This window comes from Zophobas morio, unplaced genomic scaffold (assembly GCF_036711695.1).
Source record: "Zophobas morio isolate AGI-343-1 ecotype UQ-CSIRO unplaced genomic scaffold, CSIRO_AGI_Zmor_V1 ptg000019l, whole genome shotgun sequence".
NCBI classification, from domain to species: Eukaryota; Metazoa; Arthropoda; class Insecta; order Coleoptera; family Tenebrionidae; genus Zophobas; species Zophobas morio.
Genome location: NW_026972124.1, coordinates 928,009 through 953,005, shown reverse-complemented (window position 1 = coordinate 953,005; position 24,997 = coordinate 928,009). Strand labels below are relative to the sequence as shown.

General features: G+C 36.1%; 2 protein-coding genes and 1 long non-coding RNA gene across 6 annotated transcripts; all 3 read left to right on the top strand.

The window, feature by feature from the left end:
* The first annotated feature begins 15,022 nt into the window (after positions 1-15,022).
* On the top strand, positions 15,023-17,216 carry LOC135131188 (uncharacterized). 2 transcript variants are annotated; one of them, XR_010280885.1, is made up of 4 exons: positions 15,023-15,209; positions 15,266-15,391; positions 15,438-15,585; positions 16,838-17,216. It is a non-coding gene; the product is annotated as an uncharacterized LOC135131188 (long non-coding RNA). The 2 variants fall into 2 exon arrangements; XR_010280884.1 differs by lacking the exon at positions 16,838-17,216 and having other exon boundaries at positions 15,438-16,097.
* A 601-nt stretch (positions 17,217-17,817) lies between these two features.
* On the top strand, positions 17,818-20,981 carry LOC135131145 (dual specificity mitogen-activated protein kinase kinase dSOR1). The gene is made up of 4 exons (XM_064058722.1): positions 17,818-18,262; positions 18,834-19,470; positions 19,531-19,860; positions 20,835-20,981. Exons 1-4 carry the CDS (start codon positions 18,153-18,155, stop codon positions 20,925-20,927), a joined length of 1,170 nt encoding a protein of 389 aa, XP_063914792.1. The 5' UTR covers positions 17,818-18,152; the 3' UTR covers positions 20,928-20,981.
* Positions 20,982-21,779: 798 nt separating this feature from the next.
* Positions 21,780-24,735, top strand: LOC135131143 (protein deltex). Of its 3 annotated transcripts, XM_064058720.1 has the most exons (7): positions 21,780-21,896; positions 21,959-22,024; positions 22,702-23,275; positions 23,331-23,534; positions 23,587-23,829; positions 23,884-24,226; positions 24,273-24,735. In XM_064058720.1, the coding sequence occupies exons 3-7, from the start codon at positions 22,750-22,752 to the stop codon at positions 24,598-24,600; spliced, it is 1,644 nt and encodes a 547-aa protein (XP_063914790.1). In that variant the 5' UTR covers positions 21,780-21,896; positions 21,959-22,024; positions 22,702-22,749; the 3' UTR covers positions 24,601-24,735. The 3 variants fall into 3 exon arrangements, with proteins under 3 accessions (XP_063914790.1, XP_063914791.1, XP_063914789.1); XM_064058721.1 differs by having other exon boundaries at positions 21,780-22,024; positions 23,887-24,226; XM_064058719.1 differs by having other exon boundaries at positions 21,780-22,024.
* Positions 24,736-24,997: the final 262 nt, after the last annotated feature.

Sequence of the window (24,997 nt, the reverse complement as noted above, 5' to 3'; positions counted from 1 at the left end):
GCGTGACATTTAGCTCCGTTCATTGTCCATAGAAGATTGAAATTGTCTTAAACTTTACAGTTTTGTCTCTCTCGCTATACGTTCTACATCACTACATCGCAGAAATAACATTAACATCACCGCGTTCTTACATCGGATCATTAAAAATTAAAACTAGGTGGCACCACGCGTCACTGCTCGCTCCCGCTAAATCTCGCATCTACGTATTTATTGTTGATACGTTTAATAACACGACGAGTCTGTTAAATTCGTCGAATCACGACAAGCGTTAAGTCACGTAGATTTAAAACACTTAGCGGTTTTTTACTTCTGTTCGCTAACACCCGTTGACAAGAACGATGCGTTTCAAACAATTACAAGATTTAATTAAAACTACGTTTAAACAGTGTCTAGTGGGAGTCATCTATCACCGAACGTGTCTCTGAGTCGCTACATTCTTCTGCATTCGTTTGCATACCGTCCTTGCTTTTACTTTTACCCCTGCTACAAATTGCTAACAACACCCCAGAAATGACTTCAGTTGCCGAGCTAAAGCTTGCTCTTTGAAATTTGATTGTAGATTAAATTTTTATCTATTTTGCGTAATACAAAAAGCGGTAAGATACGTAGTAATTCCATCTGTTCCTCATAACGTAACCCACGATCAAAAATAAAACCACTTAATGGTATGTTATCATGCTAGAATAGGGTTTTTCAGTAGCGAGTAATTCTATAATTATAATTATAATAATTTGCTCGAATAAATACGTAAAAAGTAATAACTGAATTTCTTTTAGTAAGTTAACCTTTAACCCATACACGGTGGAAAATCTCATTCCTAAAAAAGTTGGTGAAATCACCGTCACAACATCAAGTCAAATAAACGTGAAAAATAATTTCAAAATTTTCCAAAATTTTCCAAAAAAGTGGTTAAAACAGGTTCAATCGACTGAAAATTGATGTCAAATTGTAGATAATTTTCCGCCATCTGCAAATCCGAAATCGTCATCATGAGATCTAGTCCAATAACCGTGAAAAGTGAGTTCAAAATTGTCAAAAATTTTCCAAAAAAATGGTTGAAATAGCTTCAATCAGCTGAAAATTGTTGTCAAATTGTTGATAATCTTCCACCAATTGCAAATCCGAAATCGTCGTCATGACATCTAGGCGAATAACCGTGAAAAGTGAGTTCAAAATTTTCAAAAATTTAGGTCCTATCTATCCGGCAGAACACAAAAAGTATTGGTAAATAACACCCTTTCGGCAGAAGTAGGCATCACTGTAGGAGTGCCACAAGGATCTATTCTTGGTCCTATTCTGTTTATAATTTTCATTAATGACTTATTAATGCTCATCAAAAAGTCTTTTAACTGCTCAGTAATGTCATATGCTGACGACACTAATTTCATAATCACAGGTGGCGATACCACTGAAGTCATTAATAAGGCGACAAATATTTACACTTTGGCACAAAAATGGGTCACAAAAAATAAACTTTGTATTAACCACGAGAAAACGGCATTTACTTTTTTCTCCAATACCGTAAATTGTGCTGAATTCACACTCAATTTAAATATTATAACCATTGCGTGTTCGCCGTCTATCAAACTACTGGGTATCTCCTTCGATAACCATTTAAAATGGTGTTCATATATAGACCATCTATGTTCTAAATTAGCGTCTGTCTGCTATGCTCTCAAAAACATAATGAGACAATGTAACTTCTCCACGGCAAAGCAACTTTATTTTGCTAACTTTCAGAGTCTTCTAAAGTACGGTATTACGCACTGGGGCCTTTCTCCTGATTTTAACCGGGTATTCATATTACAAAAAAGGGCAGTAAGAATTTTAGGGGGCCTAAAAAACCGAGACTCTTGTAGATCAACTTTTCACCAACACGGAATCCTGACGCTGCCAAGCTTATATATATGTGAAATTTTATCATACACATACAAAAACATAAACAACTTCAAAAATAATAGAACAGAACACGAACACAATACAAGACACAAGGATTTGTTGTTACCAAGACAGCACAAGACAGCTCACTATCAGAGAAGTTTGCATTTTAATTGCTGCAAATTTTTTAACAGTCTTGACTGCAACATTAAAAATGCGTCTAATTTTCTTGTCTTTAAATCTGAAATAAAAAAATTTCTATTAAAAAAAAATTATTACGCAATTAGCGAATTTCTAATATAGCATATCCGCTATATTTTATTAAATGTATAAGTTTCTAATGTACTGTACCTTTATGTTAATTGTTTTCCTTTGACAATTCTTTCTTAAATCTATTATAATTGTTGTGTAGATTTTTCTGAAAGTTAATAAATTATTATTATTATTATTATTTCGAAATATTCGGTGTGAAATGCGAAATTTTTTAAATTTTTAAACATTTCAATATTTCAACAGGCGATTCTGGAAAAACGGTCGGAATTATTGAAGAAATGAGGCCGGAAGTGAGTTCTGCGGCCCGAAATCTACGAGAAAATGTATCTAGTTAAATTTCGAAGATGGGTCGAAATTTGCATGGCGGAAAATCTCATTTCTAAGAAAGTTGAATAAAAATTCTCAAAAAATGCAGTGACATGGATCTCATGATATAGACCTCGACGTGCTGATTCCAAAAATATAGCGTGTTTATGGTAACGGAACAACATTTTCGAAATATTTGGTGTGAAATGCGAAATTTTTGAAATTTTTAAAAATTTCAATATTTCACCGGACGATTCCGGAAAAGTGGTTGGAGTTATCGAAGGAATGAGGCCGGAAGTGAGTTCTGTGGCCCGAAATATACGAGAAAATGTATTTAGCATAAGTTGGAAAATTTCAATTCTCAGGAAGTTGTGTAAAACTTCTCAAAAAAGGCAGTGATATGGATCTCATGATATAGATCTCAACGTGCTGGTTCCAAAAATATAGCGTGTTTATGGTAACGGAGCAACATTTTCGAAATGTTTGGTGTGAAATGCGGAACTTTTGAAATTTTTAAAACTTTCGAAAGTTCAGTGGGCGATTGTGGAAAAACGGTTGGAGTAATGAAAGAAACGAGGCCGGAAGTGACGTCCAGGGCTCGAAATCTGCGAGAAAATGTACTTAGTTAAATTTCGAAAATGGCCGAAAATGGGTCGTAATTTGCATACATGGTGGAAAATCTCATTTCTAAGACAGTTGTATAAAAATTCTTAAAAAATGCAGTAATATAGATGTCATGGCGTAGATCTCGACGTGCTGATTCCAAAAATATAGCGTGTTTATGGTGACGGAGCAACATTTTTTAAGAACGTATCTATTGTCTATTGCTTTTTAAGAAAACTTAATTTTTGTTTAATAAAATTAAGGTTTATTTCTTGAAATTTTTTTTTAGCAATGTATGAAGTTATTATTCAGTTCCCTTTCAGATTTTTGTCAAATTTGATCCGAACAAATCGTTAATTCGAACACATCTTTTCCTCAATTAATTCGGATTATCGAGGTTATACGAATATATACGAATGTTTTTATCCCAAGTAAACGATCGATGACGTCACGTTAAGAAATTATTAAAGAATTATTTATAGACTTGAGCATGCATGCATGCAGATTCACGTCCAGTTGTTTCATTGGCGATACGAAAGAAAATATAATGAAGTATATGTATAATTTATATGCAGTTAGTTAATCGACATCGAAAGAGCACAGGATGAGTAATCAGGGATAGTTTTGCAATTTTCGTATTTAGTGGCCGATGGAGGGTCGGCAGCAGTGTCGACCACTAACAAGGACTAGAAGTTTACGAGTTCACGTCGGTAATTTAGTGAGGTGATCGTGAGAAACAAACTATAATTTGCAGCAGGAGCCCTGACGAGTCCTGTAGGACGTCCCCGTAATGTGTTGTCATCAGGTCGCTCGTTTCTATAATTAGGTTTTTGTTTGTTTCCGCTCGCACGTCTTTGTTCTTCGGGCGATAATTAGTTTTACTGGACATCAGAGTAGACCAAGAGAAATTGCAGCACATCAAATGAATTGTCTCTTATTTGTTCGTGACCTTCATCATCGTATCAGGTAGGTGGGTTCTGCCCGAGAGCATACGTTATGACCATATTTTCTAATGTAAGTAGTGTAAAAGTAGATTTACGCCAGCAACAACTTTCTCCTAAATTAAAATTCACCACCACTAAATCAAACGCGACTATTTTATATATGCGTTAGGTTTCGGGCTGTACTTGCGCTTCCCCCGTTAGCTATTTCTCATTCTATATGTATACGGGATTAATAAAAACATCAGTCTATTAACATCCTTTTTGTTATTGATTTGTAGTCGTAGAGTAACTAAACTAAACGCTTAATATCCGTCAGGGTAAGATTGTTTTCAGCATCTGTGTAACCCTTTCACGTTCGACATGCTCCGTGAGTGTGTATCCCCTGAAAGAATGACACCTAATGAATCGGCTGTCATTCAATCAATATAATTAGATTGTTCTTGTGAAGGGTTATGTGTCTAGAATATCTTCACCATTAGATCGTAATGAAATAAAGTACTGTTTGTTTTCCCTCAAGTATTCTCGATAATATTATGACAAGTCATTTGACATGTGAGCTCAGTTTAGACGACTTAAAACCAAAAAGGTGGGAGAAACACTTATCAGGCGGCAGTGACATGTTGTCGAGCTTTTATCTGCAATATATCTTCAAGCTCGGGTTCCTAAGTGGCCTTTACTCAACGCCATCGTGCAGTTTCGAGACTGGACAACGTAGACTTGCTCCTTCGAGCCTACGAGTTACGTGAGACTATTGCTACGAGCCCTATTACCTTTCACCGCGACACCGACGCTAAAAGCTACCGAAAACTTTGTCAACGCCATATATTTGAATCAGGTTTAATTAAATGTTTCGACTGCTCCACTAATTCCTAAATACCACCAGCATCCCATTCTTTACGCTAATTTGCCGCTTCGATTATAAACGAACTTCACAGCACGTTAAGTCGAATATTGTTTGTTTTGCTCTTGATTGCATTCAGGCATACAATTCCATATGTGTTGTTAAGACAGTGGAGTAAACAGCGAATTTGTTACTAACAATTATAGTCTGGTTTGAATTCACATGAATCGTAACTTCACTAGACACGTAATATACCTAGGGCTAATTGCTTAAGAAGCCATTTAGTTAGTTGGTTAATTAACTTAGCTAGTTGTATGTCAGCCCAGCAACCAGTTTTGTGGTTAATTTACACACCTGTGTATACTCTTCGTCCCTTGATGCGATCTCTTTACAAACAAAACAATAATGAAACGCCATCCTCCGAGATATTACGCGATTCTTGTTAACTATAATAGTAGTCATCACAAACTAATAAACATTTTATTCCTACCGACTGCGCCGTTTTTAACTGCAAAGACAAATCGATTCCGGTGGTCTCTTAACCTTGCTTGTCTTTTTAAGAAGTGCATTCAAACCCTAACTAAATTACCGATGTTAAATTGGTCGCAAATACATTTCAAAGCGAGGTGAATCTCTGCCGGTGGCAGAGTTACAGTTCTAAGGACGTACGTTAGAATGTCCCGAAGGATTGTGGAATAAGGAGTCGGTGCAGGACCGTAAGACGCCCTTTGCAGGCGAGGACATGTCGCTTTGACGGCTCCAGGGTAATTACACAAAGTGAGTAATGTTCAAAATACACCAATTATCCACCCTGCTATGTAGATACCTCCCTAACTCTCCGCCACCCCTCGACTTTCCACCGCATTCTACCCTATTTATTAAGAAAGCAACACTACCACGAACGACGACAATACACCCTCAACCCATTAAAAAAACGAGATTTATTTAGCTCGAACGGACGCTATGGTGAAATTGTTGTGTAGCCTTAAAGGCGCGATAAATGATAAGCAATTAGTATTTGCCATCGTGAATGTCGACTAAATAGACTCGGTAAATGAGAAAATGGAAAGCTGGAGGTAAGTGACAGCGTACAGAATGACCAATGAATTTACCAATTATCATTTGTCAAGTGGCTTGTTAATGAAAGTGACCAGAGGCTATAGGAACCGGCAACCAACTCATTTACAGTCGCCCTTTATCTTCCAAACCCTTTCAGATCTCGTTCCCTCGATACATGCCAAACTGTCACTAGCATGTATTATGTCGAGCGTAAAAAATAAACGTACTAAAATTTTAAATTACGTCCCGCATTAATCTTCGCGTAACAATTTACCACGCAGGCACCGTTCAGAGAATCATTTTATGTTGGTACCAAGATTTCAAACGTAATATCAAATCGTTGAAGTCTAGCTATGAAATTTGCCGATTTGAATATAATTATGTATGAGGCCGCACTGACTGTGGTTATGTATCAGTATACTACGTATAGTGCAACGATGTAACTAAAATGCGATAAGAAAATTCTATGCATTATTTAAGTAAGATTTACAGATGGTGCGTAGATAATATATTTTTAGACTTATTAACTCCTGCTTTGTGACTTATGCTCGCAATTTAAATTATTTTCTCTCCACTTATAATGTCAGTGATACAAATCTTATTAAAAATGATACCATTAAAACGTGCTAATAATAATTAGTTATATGATGATATCTTAATTTAGACCCACCACTGGCCCAAAGTCGACTGGCATTCAGGCGAGACTTTTATCATTACGAGTATTAAGACCAAGTAATGACATGCATTGATCAGATTAATAAAATAACTTTCGAGATCCTAGAATTGCAGCACACAAATTCGTCTGCTATTATTGTCTAACGCACTACACTACTCTGACCTATTGGTGCTAACCCATTCTGACTGAGATGATCAGACAGTAAGACATTTTCTTAACGAATTATAATATTATTATTACTATTAGTAGTAGTAGTAGTAGTAGTAGTAGTAGTAGTAGCGAATAAACAAAGCCGACTTGAGATCATAACCCGCCTTAATTGTGTTACAGCTCCATCGGGCATTGTTTCAGATATACGTTTGTGCGACGTATGAAAACGTTTAGAGTCCGTTAAATGCGTGAAATCAATTAAGACCGAAGAGAACCGGCTTTGAATCGGTGATAAGAATATTCCGGCACAGATCCGGAAGTACTTTCGTCTGTCTTCTGTATTGGTATGTTTATCACGTATAGCAGCAAGCAGACATTTATATATCTATCCTTTTACAAATCTCGAAAAGAATATATGTGCTTTGGTAGAAAAGAAATCTTGCAATTGAAGAAAATGACTAATTAAAATTGGCGGAGGCGCCGGTCAAAATTTCCCAAAACGCAAGGAAGTTCCGAACTTTTAAATGTGTAATTTACGTGACAGCTGGTTAAACGGTGATGTACGAAGAGAAAGTCCGGTGGCGTAATCAGTAGGAATGAAGTCTGGCGTAAAAGCTGTTTAACGTTTGTGTAAAGGACGAAGGCATCTCGACTTCAGTAGCACGAGGCTGCGACGAGGGTCCCGAGCGTCACATTAAGTGGCCAGCTCTTAGTTTGACCGTGAGCTATTCGGATCCCAGTCGGGAATCCATAGTTGTACTTTCCTTTGCCCACCTCTCGAAGCAACCATCTCAGGAGGCTTTCTTGGCCGCTTCCCTTTGTCTGCTGTTCTTCAGGGAACCGATTAATTATTGCAGGTTGATCCTCGGTTCACATCATAACATAAACTGACCACCATCGCCGTTACTTCGCCCGTCCGTGCCCGCAACCACCCTGCACTCCTCTGCTCCACTTCAACACACTTTAAACATTCATCTCCTAGACCTAAAAATTCCCCAGCATATCAATATCAAATGCTGCGCGTTTCGCAATTTATCCTCTTACCGACGCTGCGTTAGAAATTATCGACGGACGGTTGGTTGGAAAAAAAAAATTCAAACTGCGAACATTTTTCTGCTTTATTAACGTCAATCCCGAGTCAGTTTGAGGAGAGGCGGTGATACGTCTGTCGCAGATTAAGTTTTTAATGTAAACACGGGGGGACGGGTAATCTCAAAAGTACGCGTTCTTTACGGTTTTTCAGATATAAAACGCTAATTTAATCTGCTCCCTGCTTATAATATGTAGCGAATGTCAAAGCGATCTCCCGTCTCCCTAAACTTGTTGCCCGCGGTCGCCTTTGGCTTTTTCACTTCCCCAATTCTCTATAAATCCCTCGAGTTTTCCAGGAAGCTTTAAAGCACGTTTACAAGATCTTCCTTTTTGTTATTGATCACTTTACGGTTTAGCAATAGTTTGGCGCTTCCGTCGTATTACTTTTTTAATAAGAAAATTACAATATTGCGACCCTACACGTGCGTGACAAAAATAAAAATGACATTTTAAATCCGACAAAAGAGTGTGGATAATACAACAGAGTTTGCTTCCGGAGCACTGCTCCGAGACGTAATTAGCCATATTTTATAGCTGGCGCACTTCGTATTCTGTCTTGCCTCCCCGTAATTGTAGTAAAATGTAATTTACACTCTGACAAACCTGATAAAGAAGCAAACTCAACGACTTATTGCATCATTTACTTTGGATTTTGATATTACGCCACTAAATTATCCACTACAAGCGTTAATCTCGACTCCAGTTGGAGCGATTTTTGCACCGTCCACTGTCTTCGGCCAGGTTTAAAACTAATTGAATCGAAATCCTGCTCTGAACAACTTTGATCTTCGTCTCCTCAAGTTTAGATTACTTTTTTAACGACTTGTTGATGGCAGTGTCGGTGGGAAAAAAAAGCTTTCTCATTTCCACGCGGCACTAATTGTTAGAATGCGACGGAAATTTCCCAAGTCCAGTCTCAGCTCGTCACTTCAAGACAATATAGCAACCCTTGCAGCTGTCACATGTCAACGAGGAATGCTCAGACTTCATGGACTTCTTAGCTGCCATCAAATTGGACAATATCAAGAATGTGACAGGAATATCAAGGAATTCGCTGCCAGATTTTAATATGAAATTTAATTCAGCTCTACACCTGTGACCGATTAATTGGAATACCAAAGTGAAACATACTTGAACTTTGCAATGTTTGCAATTTTGCACATTTAAAGTGAATATCGATCGCATAACAAAACACGGCTTGCAGAAAAGAATTGCCCTAGATAACAAGATTATAGGTAACGTGGTCATAGCTATCGTAAATACCAAACACGAGGAACGTATACGCATCGATTTTTACCCTACATTATATGTGGATAAATGGTACATAATTACATATGTGAATTTCAACACGTGAAGTTCCCTGATATTATGCCCATTAGTTGAGGTGTAGTAGGAAAGAGATGTACCCTATCTCGAGATTTTTATCAAAAAAACTGCTGCTATTGGTATTCCGTTTTCCGTAAACCAATCCACCCGAGTCTCGTTTTTGGGGTTTGCGTTCGACAAAATTGTCTTGTGCTCGGTATGATACACCTAAGTGTTTCTTGAGATATTCAGATCTGGTGATTTATTTCTTGCGCTATTTGTCGAACGAAAGTAATATCGACAGATCGCGTTAGCAACTGTTACAATAATTATAATATTTTATCGATTAATTTCCACAAGTCACCACAATATCGTCTGCTAACGATGGCTCGTCCATCGCTTAAATTGGTTTAGCATGACTTGTGTTTTCCAGAATCCGCTACTGTGCTTATGATGACGTCCCTCTTGTATCCTACTTAGAGAAAGTTTCTAGAAATCAGATTGATTTTCCTTTGGCCTGAAATTAATTATTCGTGAGCGGGTCGAAAGATCGGGAAAGAATCCGCAATTTTTCGGCCAGGAATCACTGTTATAGATCACAGTTGTCACAAGTCGCTAATACGTGAGGCGAATGTTGAGAAGAGTGGGTGGATTTCCCGCGACAGTCATCCATCTTCAGGGACACACCCGACCGCTTAGGCAAGCTTCTTATCACGCTCCTAGCATTCCTATCACGACGAACCACTGAACGCCCAGCTCTTATCGCGACCTGTGTCTTGCCACATCGCATACGTACACCGGGTCTTTATATGTCCCTACATCCCTCAGGAATACATTAGACGAACGCTTAACTGTTACGGCCGCTCGCGAATTGACGATTCCACTCGACGTCGGGACCCCCTGAGGCGCTCTCCTGCATCTGTCACACCTCCAAAGCCATACGACCGACGACAACACGACCTCCCCGAGTCTGGGGCTCGCTACGCCGCGATCGTTAGTAAATCCTCCCGAGTCCGCTCGGCTGGCGTTTCGGCATGATTGTAGGTAGAATCTATACTTGGGGATGTCAGTCGGATATGCAAAATACCAGTTTGGAAGACGATTTTGGTGTCTGGACCGGTTCTAATGGCCGTTTAAGCGTGCGCGGTGTGTTATTAGTGGCACTGGGGTATTGGAGATGCAGAGTTCAAATAAGAATTTATAGCGGCTTAAGATAGTATAAAGTCGCGGGGTCGTTAAAAAATTTCGCCGGTAACGCCCCTTGTTAATATAAAAAGCGGCGAGACGAGGCGTTGTCATTATTACCTAATACACTACGTAAAACAAAGGGGGACGCTCGCAAACTGTCGTTTCGTTCTATATATTATAAATAGCAATATAAAACGTCGGGTAAATTGAAAGTTATGGAAGAATCTCCGTAATATAATGTTCTAGGAGGCCTCGCCTCATTTTCACTCTTTTAATTTACCTTCTACTCGAACGAACGACGAGTCGTGATCGAATCGAAGAATTTGCACTAATGCCGTTACGCTATTCTAAAGAAGTTTTTCGAGCGAATATACAGACGAGAACGATAAATATGGGATGGAATTTAAAATAAACTGACATAAATTACGGGCGCAAATTGTAATTTTGTTTTGTTTCTTTGTTTTTTGAACGTTAAGACGCGTCGACTTCCGCCGGTGTCAAGCATAGGTGAAAGGTAGGATTATAATTTCCTTTGGGATGTTGGCAATAAATAACAAAGCCCGGATACACTAGATGTCACTACCAGTAAGCGACTTAATCACATTCGCTAAATTTATTATTTATACAAACAGAATCGCACTTCTTTTTCATTTGATGTCTTTATTTATTCAGGATTTTTTTAAACTGCGTTTTTCCACTCGAACGTTTCCGACTCGTTTTGTCTTAGTCTTAAATAAAGGCTGTTTCTTTTGACGTACGACGTAGATTTTCTAATCCATCTTCCTACCCTAGCCAGACGTAATTAAAGCGCTTTGCTTAACAAGGGCCGTATATATAATGGGAATTATCAATTTATACTTTCCCATCTGCGACAATTTTAATATTTTGTCATTAAAATCTCGTTTCGGGGCCATTTATTTTTCTAATTAATTCCAAAAATTAACCACAAGGGCGGCACAAACATTAATTTGGTTGTACTAAACAGTTGCGCCTTTTAAAAACTTCTTCGCCTCTCTTAATACATAAATTAAGACGTTTTTACGCCCAACTTCAAACAATTTACATTTTTTCCGACCCCGCACCCATCAAAATTACTTACACCCTAATAAGAATTTCACTCAAACTTACACCCACGTTATTTACGCGGCACATGCTTAATTTTCAATTGTGCACGTCTCTACACATCGAACATTATTCTTTTCGCGTTAAGACCGAATACGTCTCTCAAACTAACCGTGTCTCTCTAATTGTTCGTAAATCAAATTTTCAGCTCGTTTAACCAGATTTGGTGACGTGCAGGGCGAAGCTTATTTGTCATTTACAAGGGCAGGAACAATTTAGAAATCTATTTAATATTTAATTAGGGTTTAATCCTGCAAAATAAGCAAGGGATCGGGGATAAAGGACAAGTAGCAGCAATTTTGAAGTGTCCCTACGACATAGGGGTAATATATCAGATGCCTTTACCCTTGGGTAAACGGGCCGGATAGAAAATTGATACGGTTAGAATTTTTCGCCACGCGTTTATGATCGTCTTAAATTATTGATTTTTTTTTTCTTCCATGCACTCTCTCATTTAGTTGTGATGTTGTTGTCATCTTTATTGAGTGTCGACAATTTCTGCAAGCTGGTTTCTTCCTCGAAACGTAATGAAACAATCACTCAAGTGCCACTCTTGTTCGTCATGTCGTTGTCACATTTGGACACGTTCTTCAGACCCCTGCAATATGTATTCGTCCACATTTAGACCCAAATTACAGTCAATCTATCAAAATTTCGTTGGGGTTAAGAACGAAAAGCTCAAAATTACCTATTAATCGTGTCTCAAAATATCGTTCCAGTTTTCTTGTTTCTGATATGCTTTAATCTACTTAACATAACTGACGTAGTACTAATAGAAAATAAAATGAACGTCACCAAATCTGTGCATTGTTTTAACAAATTCCACACGAAAATAAAAGAAAAAAAATCACTGGAAATATATTTTCATTTTTATATTAACACGGTAATCGTAATTTGACACAGGATGATAAATGAGTACTACATGATTTATCGTGTTTTTGTAACAATATACACACAAAAAGTTATCGTTCGTTACAACAAACAGTAATGTTGCATAGCAATACAAACCCACAAACAACAAAATTTCTCATCCGTGAGGGGCAAACATATCGACTCTCCCTTTAAACAAATTAATCTAGAATCTATTGGTGCGGATTATATTAGGTGGGTATTTTACAAAGGAACGTTTGAGCCTTAACTCGAATTTTTGTTTCTGCTTTTGGCAGGTTTATTTCGTGTTCATGTTTGAGAGGCTGTACTGGAGGCATTCAGATGGGTATCATTGTTTTAAGTGTTTAGGAAAATTTGAGCACGCAAAAATAAACGCCATAAACAGGTTATTCATCTTTGGGCGAAATGCTGATTTGAACGCGTAGGTGTAATAAAGATATTTAATTTCGTGTTAATAGAAATCAAATACGCGTAAATTTAATAATAAATGTATGCAAGAGATGGGTTTCTGCAGACTGCGGATGAGAATGGGAAATGATTGTAATGTGTAATTACAAAGCGTCCCTTTAAGAAATCTTTGGAATGACGTAGCAGTTGCAGATGATAAAGACATCAAATAAAGGAATATCTGAAGATAAACGAATTTGGTTGTCTCTTTCATTTTTCATAAATGTTAGGTACAGTATCTAAAAGCACTTTGATCTGCATGTACGAGTACTAAGTTTGTTTTAATTAAAAGTTGTGCACTTTGAACGTCAGCCAGAGGCCTGGAATTCATAATTAATTCGCCTTTGAACATATTTTTTTATGCTGGATAATCCTTAGGTCGCACTGTTCCGACTATGACAATGAAAAAAATAAAGAAAACGATGCAATATCGTGAATATTTTCGATGAGATTAATGAGGCGGTTGTGCGATTTGTTAACCACCAATTTCTTGTTTGTATCGGTTTGGATGTGCTAAAATATTGTCCATCAGGAATAAAATGCTATTAAAAAGGTGATAAAAGCCCCGCGCGAAGGCATTTCGTTACATTCCTTGTCAACACATCAGAAATACCTGAATAAATCCGAGCTTATCAGACGATTTTCAGCCAAAACGAGTCAAAAAGACATATCTTCCTGTAAAATATTCCTCTGAAATGTCACTGGCGTTTACGATATAAATGGACAGCAGAAGAGCTGCATACTGCGGTGGCATAGTTTTATTTCGAGATCCTTACTTTCGAGCCGACAAAGAGTACAAGGAATGTGCACCGAGTACTAATTAAACACTGTTTTCTTATTAGCTCCTTGCAGGATTACCGCAACATCAAAGGGTGCGGTGCGAAATTAAATATTTCGACAGTTCAAATTTGGCGCCGAGTGTGCTTCTATTGATCTGCGGAGCGCACGATTTAAAACTACGACACCTACGTTAATATACAATATAGACTCTTCACAAATTTATGTATTAATAATTTGATTTTTCCGGCGTAGACAACTTACTTATGATAATTTTAATAAAATGAATAAACTCACGGTCAAATTCCTAAATCTATACCTAATCCCGTTTACAACGAATGTGACTTGCCGTAGATTTAAAAAGTAAATAAGTGATGTATGTACAATGTTCTTTGGTGGTTTTATCTTACTTTTAGATTCTCTGCAGACAGATCATTATTTTTACCCAAGATGTTAGACGAAATTTCGTAGATATTAAAACAATAATTTTACGCACAGCATACTATAGTCCACACAAAATTCCGGGAGACAGATTTAAACGAATCGAATCAAAATACATGGAATTTTGTTGTTAGAAAATTTCGAAATCTACAAAAAAAAATTCTTTAGGTTGATGGAGGTACTGAAAAAGGAAAAGAAAAACTTGGAAGAGTTACTTAAAAATACACAAACATTTTTTTCTTATCTTAAAAATCACCTTATTTTATATTGGTGATTCTGCAGAAATGGCAAGAAGTTTCGGGAAAATGAAGCCGAAAATAATTTCTGGAGGTCAAATTCTACAAAAAAATTATTTAAGTAATTTTCGCAAAACCGTTGTTGAGTGTCCCAAGCGAGTACCTTAAAGATTTTTCAAATATTAAAAAAAAAAAATCATTTTTACAATTCCGAAAAAACTGTTGAATTTTCAAAAATTAAGCCAAAAATAACTTTGGGATGTCGAAACGAACAAGAGAAATTCTGTTGGTAATTTTTGGATGATGTTCATTTCATACTGTAACAAAGAGACAACTTGTTCAAGACTCACGTGTAGACATTGCTGTTAAACTAGAAGTTCAAGTATCTTTAAAGATGTGTATGTTACACTCTACAAACTTTAATTTGTCGTGTATCAGTTTCTATTTCTTCTAAGTCCTTTGTTTCTTAGTTTTTGAATACAACGATATTTTTCTTCACTATTTAGTATTTATTTTGGATACAGTTAATCAATTAATCATATAACAATTGTTATAAATGATCCAAAGTTGGTTGGCTTGTGATGTAGGAATGTTTAGTCTATTTGGTGCCTAACAAGGGGTCAGGAAAATATATATTTACTGCAATTAAAGACAGTATCCATATATGAAAATACAAATAAATATATACAGAATTAATCAACTTTTGAATTTAATAACAAAATTGTCGGAAGTGATTTTTTCCTTCCCCAATCTTCGTTTTGGTAGCACTGTCTGTCAAGCTGCAGCGGTGAAGGGGGCGCAGTCGTCAAATGTCAAATGCAGGAATCATGTATGTTTATGTGTCTTGAAAAGGCGCGATTTTGTGTTTTGCATATTAGAAGTGTTATTTCATCAAATCCAACAGCAATTTGTGTCATTCTCATTTATAATATAATTAGTACTGCGCACACGTTGCCTAAACGTCTGCATTGGGGTCAAAGGTTTGTTGTTTGAAAATAAAAGATTCCTCACAACACAACTGATGAATGGTTTTAAGGTAAAGGTTGCAAAAGTCTCTTACCAGTTCACATCAGAAAAGTGAAAACCGAAATGGGCGAAAACTATTTGAGCGAGGAAAAATTACATGTAATCTCCAGTATAATGCAAGCTGTTATATGTGAAGGTATTTATTATTATGTTGTTATTTGTTTCTATTTGATGATTTTCAGGTGAATTGGTCCATCTAGGATTTCTAGGAAGTCTGCGATTTGTAATGTATTGAATGCTACTGAACGAATGCGTTTAAGATGCAAGAATTTAAAATCTTGAACAAATGGCCAAGAGAAGGGAGAGCACACTACAATAAAATTATAAATAGTAATGTAATGATGTTGTCTGTAGAAAGCAGTCTCATTTGTTAACTGCTCATGCAGAATCTGTCTGAAAATTAACTAAGACTACAAACCTTTCTTGGAAATTCTGACTGTCAAGTAAAAATGAAGTGTAATTTGGTTTTTTAGTATTCATGGTCACTGTTTTAGAAAAACATGAGTTTCCTAAGAAAGAAATATGTCAGTAACTTATTTTTTGGACAGGTTATATGAAGACAGTATAAACGAGATTGTTATTGTGTAATTTACGTGGAAAAAGTGCTCGAATTTATTATGAGTAGGCACGTTGGTGATCAGTTGTGTATAGTTGGTTGCATACTTTCCCTTTAGAACAAGATTTGTTTTGTACATATAACACTGACGAATAATTAATAAGCAGAATATTTCTGATTAATGTAATTATGCATCCCAACGAGAATCACTGAATCAATTTTTAAACTAACAACAATGTTGATGAGTTTATTTAATAAATATAGTACTTTTGGTAGAACAGAAAAACGTACGCACGTTTCATTTAAAACCGTTTATAGTCAGTTTACGGAAAATTCTTATTTACATAGACAATTCACATAAGCGATTGTCTTTGCGGGTGGTTAAATAATTCGGTAATTGTTTTTTATTGCTTGATCAACTTGCATTTAGTATTTGACAGACTCGTAAACCTAACGTTCATGCCTTGATTACGTTTAAACATTGAAAAAATACAGAATCTTGAAAATTGATAAAGGCCCATTGATAAGTTTGTTGCAGCAGTGTGTAAACTTCAATCCACGTGGTGCAATTGTATTAAAGGAGTTTTAGGTACCCATATATAAGATGTATTGCTAATTTTTTAGTAAAAATACTACAAGACCAGCCTTTATAAAATATTAATGCAATCTGCAGTTTTCAAAAACCAAAGTTCAGCAGATGTGGATTTAACCATACGTGGATTTAACACTTATCACTGATGTGCGAAAACATCACATTACAAAAAGTAGTATAATAGATTGCTTAAATCTCTGCTACCTTTTTGACGTGAAGAAACATGAATTAAACAGTAAAATTTAACAAAATTGACCAAAAGGTTTTAGTGTATGAGAGTAAAGTTGGTATTTTCAAATTTAAAATATCTCTATCTAATATTCTAATAGATTCCCAATAATTGTTTTAAGTTAAAGCCCTCACCGCACTTTCAACCAACTTTCAATATCATCATTGTTCACGTCTTCATCGCTTTCAGTTGCTTCTGTTTTTAGGAACACATTTCACATCGCATTGATGAAGCACGTGTTTCTTTGACCTCAAGAAATTTAAAATACCAGTGAGGTTTGTATTTCCACCAGCAATGCAAAATACAAAAATGGTAAATCGAAGAAGGAAACAAAGGTATTCTGATCATCCAAATCTGTGAGCGAATAAAGGGGAAAAGTCTAACAGGAATCAATAAAAAATTTAGGTAAATGCCTATTAAAGCTGTAAAACGACAATAAAATGACAAAACAATGAGGATAATCCAATTTCTCGCCAAATGTATCACGTACGTAACAGTTGTCGTGGAAACGATGTTTTTTACGAACGAGATTTAATTTAAAAAAACAAAAAAAAAATATTGATCAAAAATGTAAATGCAAGTACGTAACGGTAATAAAATATTAAAAATAATAATATAGTTCATGATGTGTAAAATAATCAAATCTTTGTCGCTGTTATTCGTTGTAGGTGAGTATTAAGTACTTAGCAATAAAAACTAAATTCAATAACTTGGACTTTTACGAAATATTTGCACTTTTGCCAGTTTTTAATTAATCATTTTGTATCAAATAAGTACATATAAGGTGTGATAAAAGATTGAGAATGATAAGAAAATGAATCTAAAGCAACCAAAACTATGTTCACTTGTTTTTAGGAAGTGTGCTGAAGTTAAAAAACATTAAATTATAGAATTAGTAAAATGCGAGAACGTTTCAGAAAATGTAAGGGATAATACAGATACCTTTTAATATAAATTTATATTTGCCCACAGTATACAGATTACTGTAGTTATGCTATACAGGGAGCACATCTACATAAATATTTCAAGAATTTCATAGTAAGTTCACTAAAACCTTTGTTTTATTTTCCATTTTTGCACAATGTGCGATGTGTTGTATTAATTAGCATATTTATTTCTCCAAATAAAAACAAAATAAGATTAGCAGTGGCGCCACAAACGTCACCAATACGTACTAACCTTTTTACTGACTGATGTCAGATGTTTTCTGTACTAGTGTTTTTTGTTTCATCTAAAAAATAAAAAATATATAACAATAACTGTCAAAATACAACCACTAGTTAATAATGTTTGAAGTCGAATAGTTTTTTTATAAGTTAACCTAAAACTATTGTTGAATGTTCGACGTTTAGTGGGATACATGTAATCATAATGTCGATATTTTGAAGTATCGTTTGTCTTCTGGGTGTCAACGTTCCACCCTAATGATAGTAGTTACTCCGGCTTAATTAATTAAAAGTGATCAAAGTGTCGCGAAAAACTCTCCCTTTTCTCATTTTATTTTCAATTTCCTGTTTTAAATGCAAAAAATGTCCAAAAATAAGTTAAACCTTACACTACCACCAGGTTCACTCGATCAGACTCCAACAGTTACTCCTACAAGTGCTCCATTTCAAGAATCAACGGCTCAGTAAGTTATCTAGATGGTTTATTTATTAGAATATAAACATATGAGAGAAATATTCTACAGTGGCGGCTGTAAATTGCCAAAAAAATAGCTGCCTTTGTTAGGCCAAACATAACTTTGTTTGATATTTTCGTTAATAAGTAAACTTTTGCAAGAATTGAAGTAATACGTATATCATATTGAACTAATGGAAGTGGTGTTTAAGTATTGTAATGAAAAAATAACTTTTTTTTGTAAGATGACATGATATAAAAATGTACATCTATCTTACGCCCAACAAACGTCATTTGCATGTGTTTTGTAGCGGGTCGTGAAAGCTGTAGCTCACTTCAATCATGTTTGATGAAATATTAAAATTGGATGATATTAAGATGTGAAAAATAAATTTTTGCTCCGTATATAATGTCCAAGAACTGAAGAAACCGTCCATTCAGCGAGCAACAGCGTAACATACATTTTGAAATAAAAAAATGTCTAATGTAACGAGCGAAGCGAGCTGGGTTAACTTTACATATGTAAACCGGTTTTTTTTGAGACGACAGTTTTTCCGATGATCGTTTTTTATTTGTTGCAGAAGCAACAATTTGGTTGGTGGTTCTAGCATTGATACTATTACGGCACGCATAGAAGAACTCGACATGGATGCTACTCAGCGGAAACGCATTGAGGTATTTCTGTGCCAAAAGAAACAAATTGGTGGTGATTTAGGCGATGATGATTTTGAGAAACTGGGAGAATTAGGTTCCGGCAATGGGGGTGTGGTCACAAAAGTCAGGCATAAATCCAGCGGTTTGATAATTGCTCGGAAGTTGATTCATTTAGAAGTTAAGCCGGCTATTAAAAAACAGATCATAAGAGAACTGAAGGTCTTACATGAGTGCAACTTCGCACATATTGTGGGGTTTTATGGCGCTTTTTACAGTGATGGAGAGATAAGCATTTGCATGGAGTATATGGATGCAGGATCTTTGGATTTGATACTGAAGAAAGCTGGCCGAATTCCGGAGAATATTTTGGGTAAAATTACCGTAGCAGTGCTGAAAGGGTTGAGTTATTTAAGGGATAAACATGCGATTATGCACAGAGATGTTAAACCAAGTAATATTCTAATTAACAGTAGTGGAGAAATCAAAATTTGTGACTTTGGGGTTTCGGGGCAGTTGATTGATTCCATGGCTAATTCATTCGTTGGTACTAGGAGTTACATGTCTGTAAGTTGTGACTCATCATAGGAAAAAAAAACGACTTACAGTTTCTTTTTTTCTGTTTAGCCTGAAAGACTCCAAGGCACACACTATTCAGTACAAAGTGACATTTGGTCTCTTGGTTTGTCATTGGTTGAAATGGCTATTGGTATGTACCCAATTCCACCTCCTGATGCCGAAACTTTGAAAGCAATTTTTGAAAACAAGAATGACAGTGATTCTCCAGACCATACAAGAGGACCCAAAACTATGGCTATATTTGAATTATTGGATTATATAGTGAACGAACCACCTCCAAAACTGCCAACTGGTTTGTTTTCAAATGAATTTAAGGATTTCGTGGATAGATGCTTAAGAAAAAATCCTGACGAAAGAGCAGATTTGAAAACATTAATGGTAAGTCGAAATTTGAATTGCAACGTTGCATTCGCAAACAAGTTACGTTTCACACGCGACAGATGGGTTTCGCTAGCAGTAAAATTTTGTGACAAAAAACGTTTTTGTTGGTTAATTGGTTACTAAAAGGCATTCATTTCTATAACAGTTTCTGCAAATTTTCGAGGATATTTGAATGACTTTTCATCATTCCCAAATAATTTCAAGCTTCTAAAATGGGACAGGGTGCATAAAAAAGGGGGTAGAAAATTCTCACAATGCATGCGCAAGCGCCAAACCCAAACATTGAATATTAATTTACTCATTACACAACTTAGTTTTTTTTTAATTACAATACTCCATATTTTTATTTTTTTACACATACTGATTGACCTTTTCTTAGGTTTTATAATCATAGTTCATTTTAGAGATTCCCGGCATTTCATTTTTTCAAATAGAACATCCTGAATTTTATAACTACACCTTATTCTGTTTTTTTGGTTCCCTTTCTTTTTGTTAAGTATTTTTTGTGTTTGATGTTGATAGTTAATGAGAATTTTTACTGTTTAAAGGGACACATCGACATTTTGAAAGAAAAAGAAAAAAAGAATAAGATTCAGTATCTAAAGTGTCTGTTCATTTGTTTATAAAATATTGCAAAACAGGTTTTAAAAATTACTTACAATATTGCGATTACTAGGAAAATTTAAAAAAGTGAAAAAACATGCCAAATTGCATCGGAACTTCAAAAATAAACCGTGGTTCTAAAACCTAGAAAGGGCTATGTAAAAACATTCCATTTGAAAAACCAAGTTGTGTACTATACCTCGAAAACAAAAAACACTGTATAGTCGAAAATCATTTTAATGTGTCCTATTCAAAGAACCGTAGAAATGTAGTCGCTGACTTTTCCATGTCTAATAACTTATGAGATATAGAGGACCGCGTGCGTAGTGACTCACTCTGTAATATTAATACACATATTATTTTTCTAGAATCACGATTGGATTAAGAAAGCTGAGGCAGAGGACGTGGACATTGCAGGATGGGTATGCAGAACGATGGAAATACAGCCACCTCAAAATTAAGTGTAATCTTATTGTAATTTTTGTGTTATATTATAATTATATCTATTTAGTGAATGTTTGTTAGAAGTGAATATCTGTGTAGGTACGATTTCATTTACATGTAATACAAAAAACTGTGATAAAGTGGGCGACAAATACCACTTCTCTTGTCAGCACTTTAACCAAATCGGCAATAGTGGCCCTAGTAAAGGTCCTACCGGCCATATAAATTGTAACAAATAGATTACTTTGTTTATACACACAGTTGCACATTCAGATTTTTAACATTGTAGCACAGAATGAACAGGTATTAACATGATTCTAACTAATGCTGAATTAAAAAAAACTCATGATACAAATCAAAAGTGCAAGACGTAATATTGAAAAAGTTCTAAAAATGTTTTTTTTACTATGTTTACACTTGAACCGTATCTCCCAGTTTGTATAGTCTAGAGCAGAATTCATGTAAACTTTTTTTTAACCTATTGATGGCTTTTAAAGTAAAATATGCATTTTATGTGGTAGATTTGTATATACTTCCAAAGTATTAACATGTCTGGAACCCCTTTAGCCTAAAGGAAACTACTTTTTCAAGCTTTTAATTTTTTTAGTAAAATATTTTTAACAGTATTTTACATTTTTAAAATGTCCCGATGGACGCTTTTTTATTTTTTCGTGATGGGGGCAGTCGCAATTTTTGATCTCCCAACCCTCTTTGTCCCTGATCAAATATTAATTCAATGGTCGACATAAACATGAAGATAATAAGAATCAGATGTTCGAGTATCGCATGTGAAAAATATGACAACCCCAAATATAGTTTTCTGAAGTTGGCGTTACTGTACCGTTGACATTTGAAACAGATGGCATCATTGTTGTGTTGACGATTGACGTAACAGACAGTGGTGGAAGTGGTTTGTTAACTTGTCATAAGTACAGATTTTTATGTTTACAAAACATAATTGAACTTATTAAGCGGTTATTATGAATGTAAAGTGGCATATTATCAACGTCCGACTATTTATTTAATAATTTTCAATGTTTGTGTGCAGTTTTAACGTACCGCGGAGAAAAAAGCAGCTGAAAACGTTGGGGTCACTATGTTAATTAATTGAATGGTGAGTTTAAAGGTTTATTAACTGTCATTATTCTTAATGTGGGTCAAAATTTGAAGAATTGCTTGCCGTATATATTTTTTAGGTGTGGTTTTAATCGACAATTTGTCCATCAATTCTCGAGAAAATGGTTTGTTTTTGTTTTACAAATCCGTAAATGGTTAACTCCGTCGTGGAAATATTGCATACATTTTAAAAGTGCGTTTATTTAAAAATAAACGTTGCTTCCGTGTCATGTAATTTGATTGTTATTTCCACGTGTATTAAATTAAAAAATCTACGTTTAATAGACGTCAACCGTGTTAAATGTGCGTAGTGTTGGTTGCCTACATCAAACACTGTAAAGTTATCCAAGTATAAATTGGATGGGATACACGTTTTAAAAATACTTTGCAATCATATTCCTTCACCTTCTGTTTTCTAGTATTATATTATTTATTTAACGTGGGTTTTTGAGGATTTTATCGCAGATATGTACAAATATATAATCGTGGAAACGATGAGATTTTCCGTTCCGCTTGTTGACCCTGTTCTACAAATATTGTACAATTCCAGTGATTTATTCTATTCTGGGTTAATAACTAAATAAATCTGGCACTGATGACCTGCACGAAAGAACATTTCCTCTATAACGAAAGACTTACTCGTCTGAAATACATTGTGTTTTTTTTTTTTTTAAGAGGACATCCCTTATGACTATGCCGGCCCTCACCTTCTAACTTCGTAGAATGTCCGGACACGCCGTAGTTGTATGGGAATACGAAATCCGAACAGGTTATTGGAAACCCTACAGCCCTGCAGTCACCCAACACCTAGAACGTGCAAACGCGAAACAGCTGACTCGAGTACTTTTATCGGACGCCGATCCTACGCTCTTTAACTTTTACGTCAATTTACGAACCCTTACGCAAGTACAAGAAGAAACAGATGTGGTCGTTAGAGTTCGACGCAAGTGCTATCCTCCCTCGTCCCCAGCTGGTAAAGGCGCCAAATGGGAATGCGTGGATCTCGAGAACGACAGCGACTGGCATCCTTTTGATATGGACATACAATGTCTTATTGAGGAAGCCTGGGCCAACGGAGACCAGAATATCGACATGAGCAAAACTCATCTCGGTTTTCCGTATTTGATAAATTTTAGCAATTTGACGCAGAGGTGGCTGACGAACGGGCATGTTCGCAGCGTTAGACGAGTCAAACAAGCTCCCTATCCATTAGTTAAAGTCAAGCTAGAGGAGTTGACGTCCGTTACAGGTTAAGATGGTTTGTAATAAGGTCTGGAGAGAGGTGACTGATGGTGGATTTTTAGGACGTCGATCTGAGAATACCAAAAGTGCCAAAAACTCCGCGCAGCAAAGCCACGGGAAGACCATTGGTAGCAGTGCCGCTTTAAACGTCGTGGAGAATAAACGAAGTGCCAATAAAAAGAGAACGCATAGTAAACCAAAGAACGGAAACGATTCCAGTACTACTAATCTAGCTAGAGCGATATTAAACAATTTAAATATTTTTAGTAAGTCATCGTGTTACGTAGATGTGCAGATGGCTGTAGTTTATGTTGTTAGGTAATAAATCAAGCAACAATAACATAACTTCCAACTCTGAGAACCGCACCCACAAAGAATCTCTGTTGGATGCCGATAGCAGTAGCACTAAATCCGGTAGACGGCCAAGTTTGGACACAGTTTCGACGTACTTGAGTCAAGAAAGCCGTGAAAGTCAGAACACCGTCTCTACAACTGATCTACTAAATTGTGGTACCAGTAGCGAGGATGACAACGTCGAACACGATTTGCTTTCCATTGTTGGTAATTGTCCTGATTCTTACTTGTAGTTGTTAGAGGTGATAATTCCTCCGTTAGTAGGTGTCGATCCGGCTAGTGCAATAATCTCCAAATTCGTACGGGTATCACAACCTTGTGAATGGGCCCCCCGTCAACCGTGTCCGACATGTAGACAGCCTTTGCGACCCACGCTCGTAGTGGTCGCTTTACCTTGCAACCACGTGTTGCACTTAGACTGTCTAAATTACTCGCTGACCGAGCAACAAGAGAATGGAGATCACTTACACATAGACTGTTCTATCTGTGGGTGTGTATATGGCGAAAAGCACGGTAATCAGCCGCCAGGAATCATGGAATGGGGAATCATCGATAAAAGGTTGCCCGGACATCAGAACTACCGAACCATACAAATTGTCTACAAGTGAGTTATTTTTATTTCGAAAATTAGTAGTAAGAGAGTGTTTCAGCATTCAGTCGGGCATTCAAGGCCCTGATCATCCCAATCCAGGAAAGGAGTACTACGCTGTAGGTTTTCCGCGAGTGGCTTATTTGCCTGATAGTCCCAAAGGTCAGAAAACTCTACGATTATTAAACATCGCATGGCACCGGAAGTTGATATTTACTATAAGTAGATCCAACACTACCGGTTGTGAGGACGTTGTAGCTTGGAATATTCCCCACAAGACGGAAATCGGGCCGAGTAATAGTGCCCATAGTTATCCGGATCCGGGATATTTGACAACCGTCTTAAGAGAATTAGAAGCATTGGGAGTTGTAGAAGAGGATACAAGGTGAAATTTGCAATAGAGAAAAAGTACTGTTTATTACGCTTAAAATGCAATTAAGATTTTATAGGTAGAAGAGTGTACAGTATTTGATAGAAATTATATTAAAATATATTTTATTAATAAAGTGATATACTTTATTGTATTGGTGTTGTTTTTTTAATTGGTCGAATTGTCATGGTTACAAAGTTAGTATACAGAAATTTTAATTTAGATTGACTAAGGACAAAGTTGACACAAAGATTAGCAACTATCGCCGATCTATTACATTTTACGCCTACTCTAAAAAGTATAAATACAGTTAGTACAGACACCATTATGCTATGAGGAAATCGTTAACAGATAATGTTTCTTCTTCACTCACAGATGGCAGTAGGAAGTGACAATATATATGTATTAGAGATTGT

Bases quoted from the DNA above. Each gene is read 5' to 3' on its own strand.
- LOC135131145 (XM_064058722.1), top strand. From the start codon at position 18,153: ATGCAAAAAATGTCCAAAAATAAGTTAAACCTTACACTACCACCAGGT. The intron at 18,263-18,833 runs GTAAGTTATCTA...TATTTGTTGCAG, and splicing joins TTTCAAGAATCAACGGCTCA to AAGCAACAATTTGGTTGGTG. The intron at 19,861-20,834 runs GTAAGTCGAAAT...TTATTTTTCTAG, and splicing joins CAGATTTGAAAACATTAATG to AATCACGATTGGATTAAGAA.
- LOC135131143 (XM_064058720.1), top strand. From the start codon at position 22,750: ATGTCCGGACACGCCGTAGTTGTATGGGAATACGAAATCCGAACAGGT. The intron at 23,535-23,586 runs GTAAGTCATCGT...TTATGTTGTTAG, and splicing joins AAACAATTTAAATATTTTTA to GTAATAAATCAAGCAACAAT. The intron at 24,227-24,272 runs GTGAGTTATTTT...AGAGTGTTTCAG, and splicing joins ACCATACAAATTGTCTACAA to CATTCAGTCGGGCATTCAAG.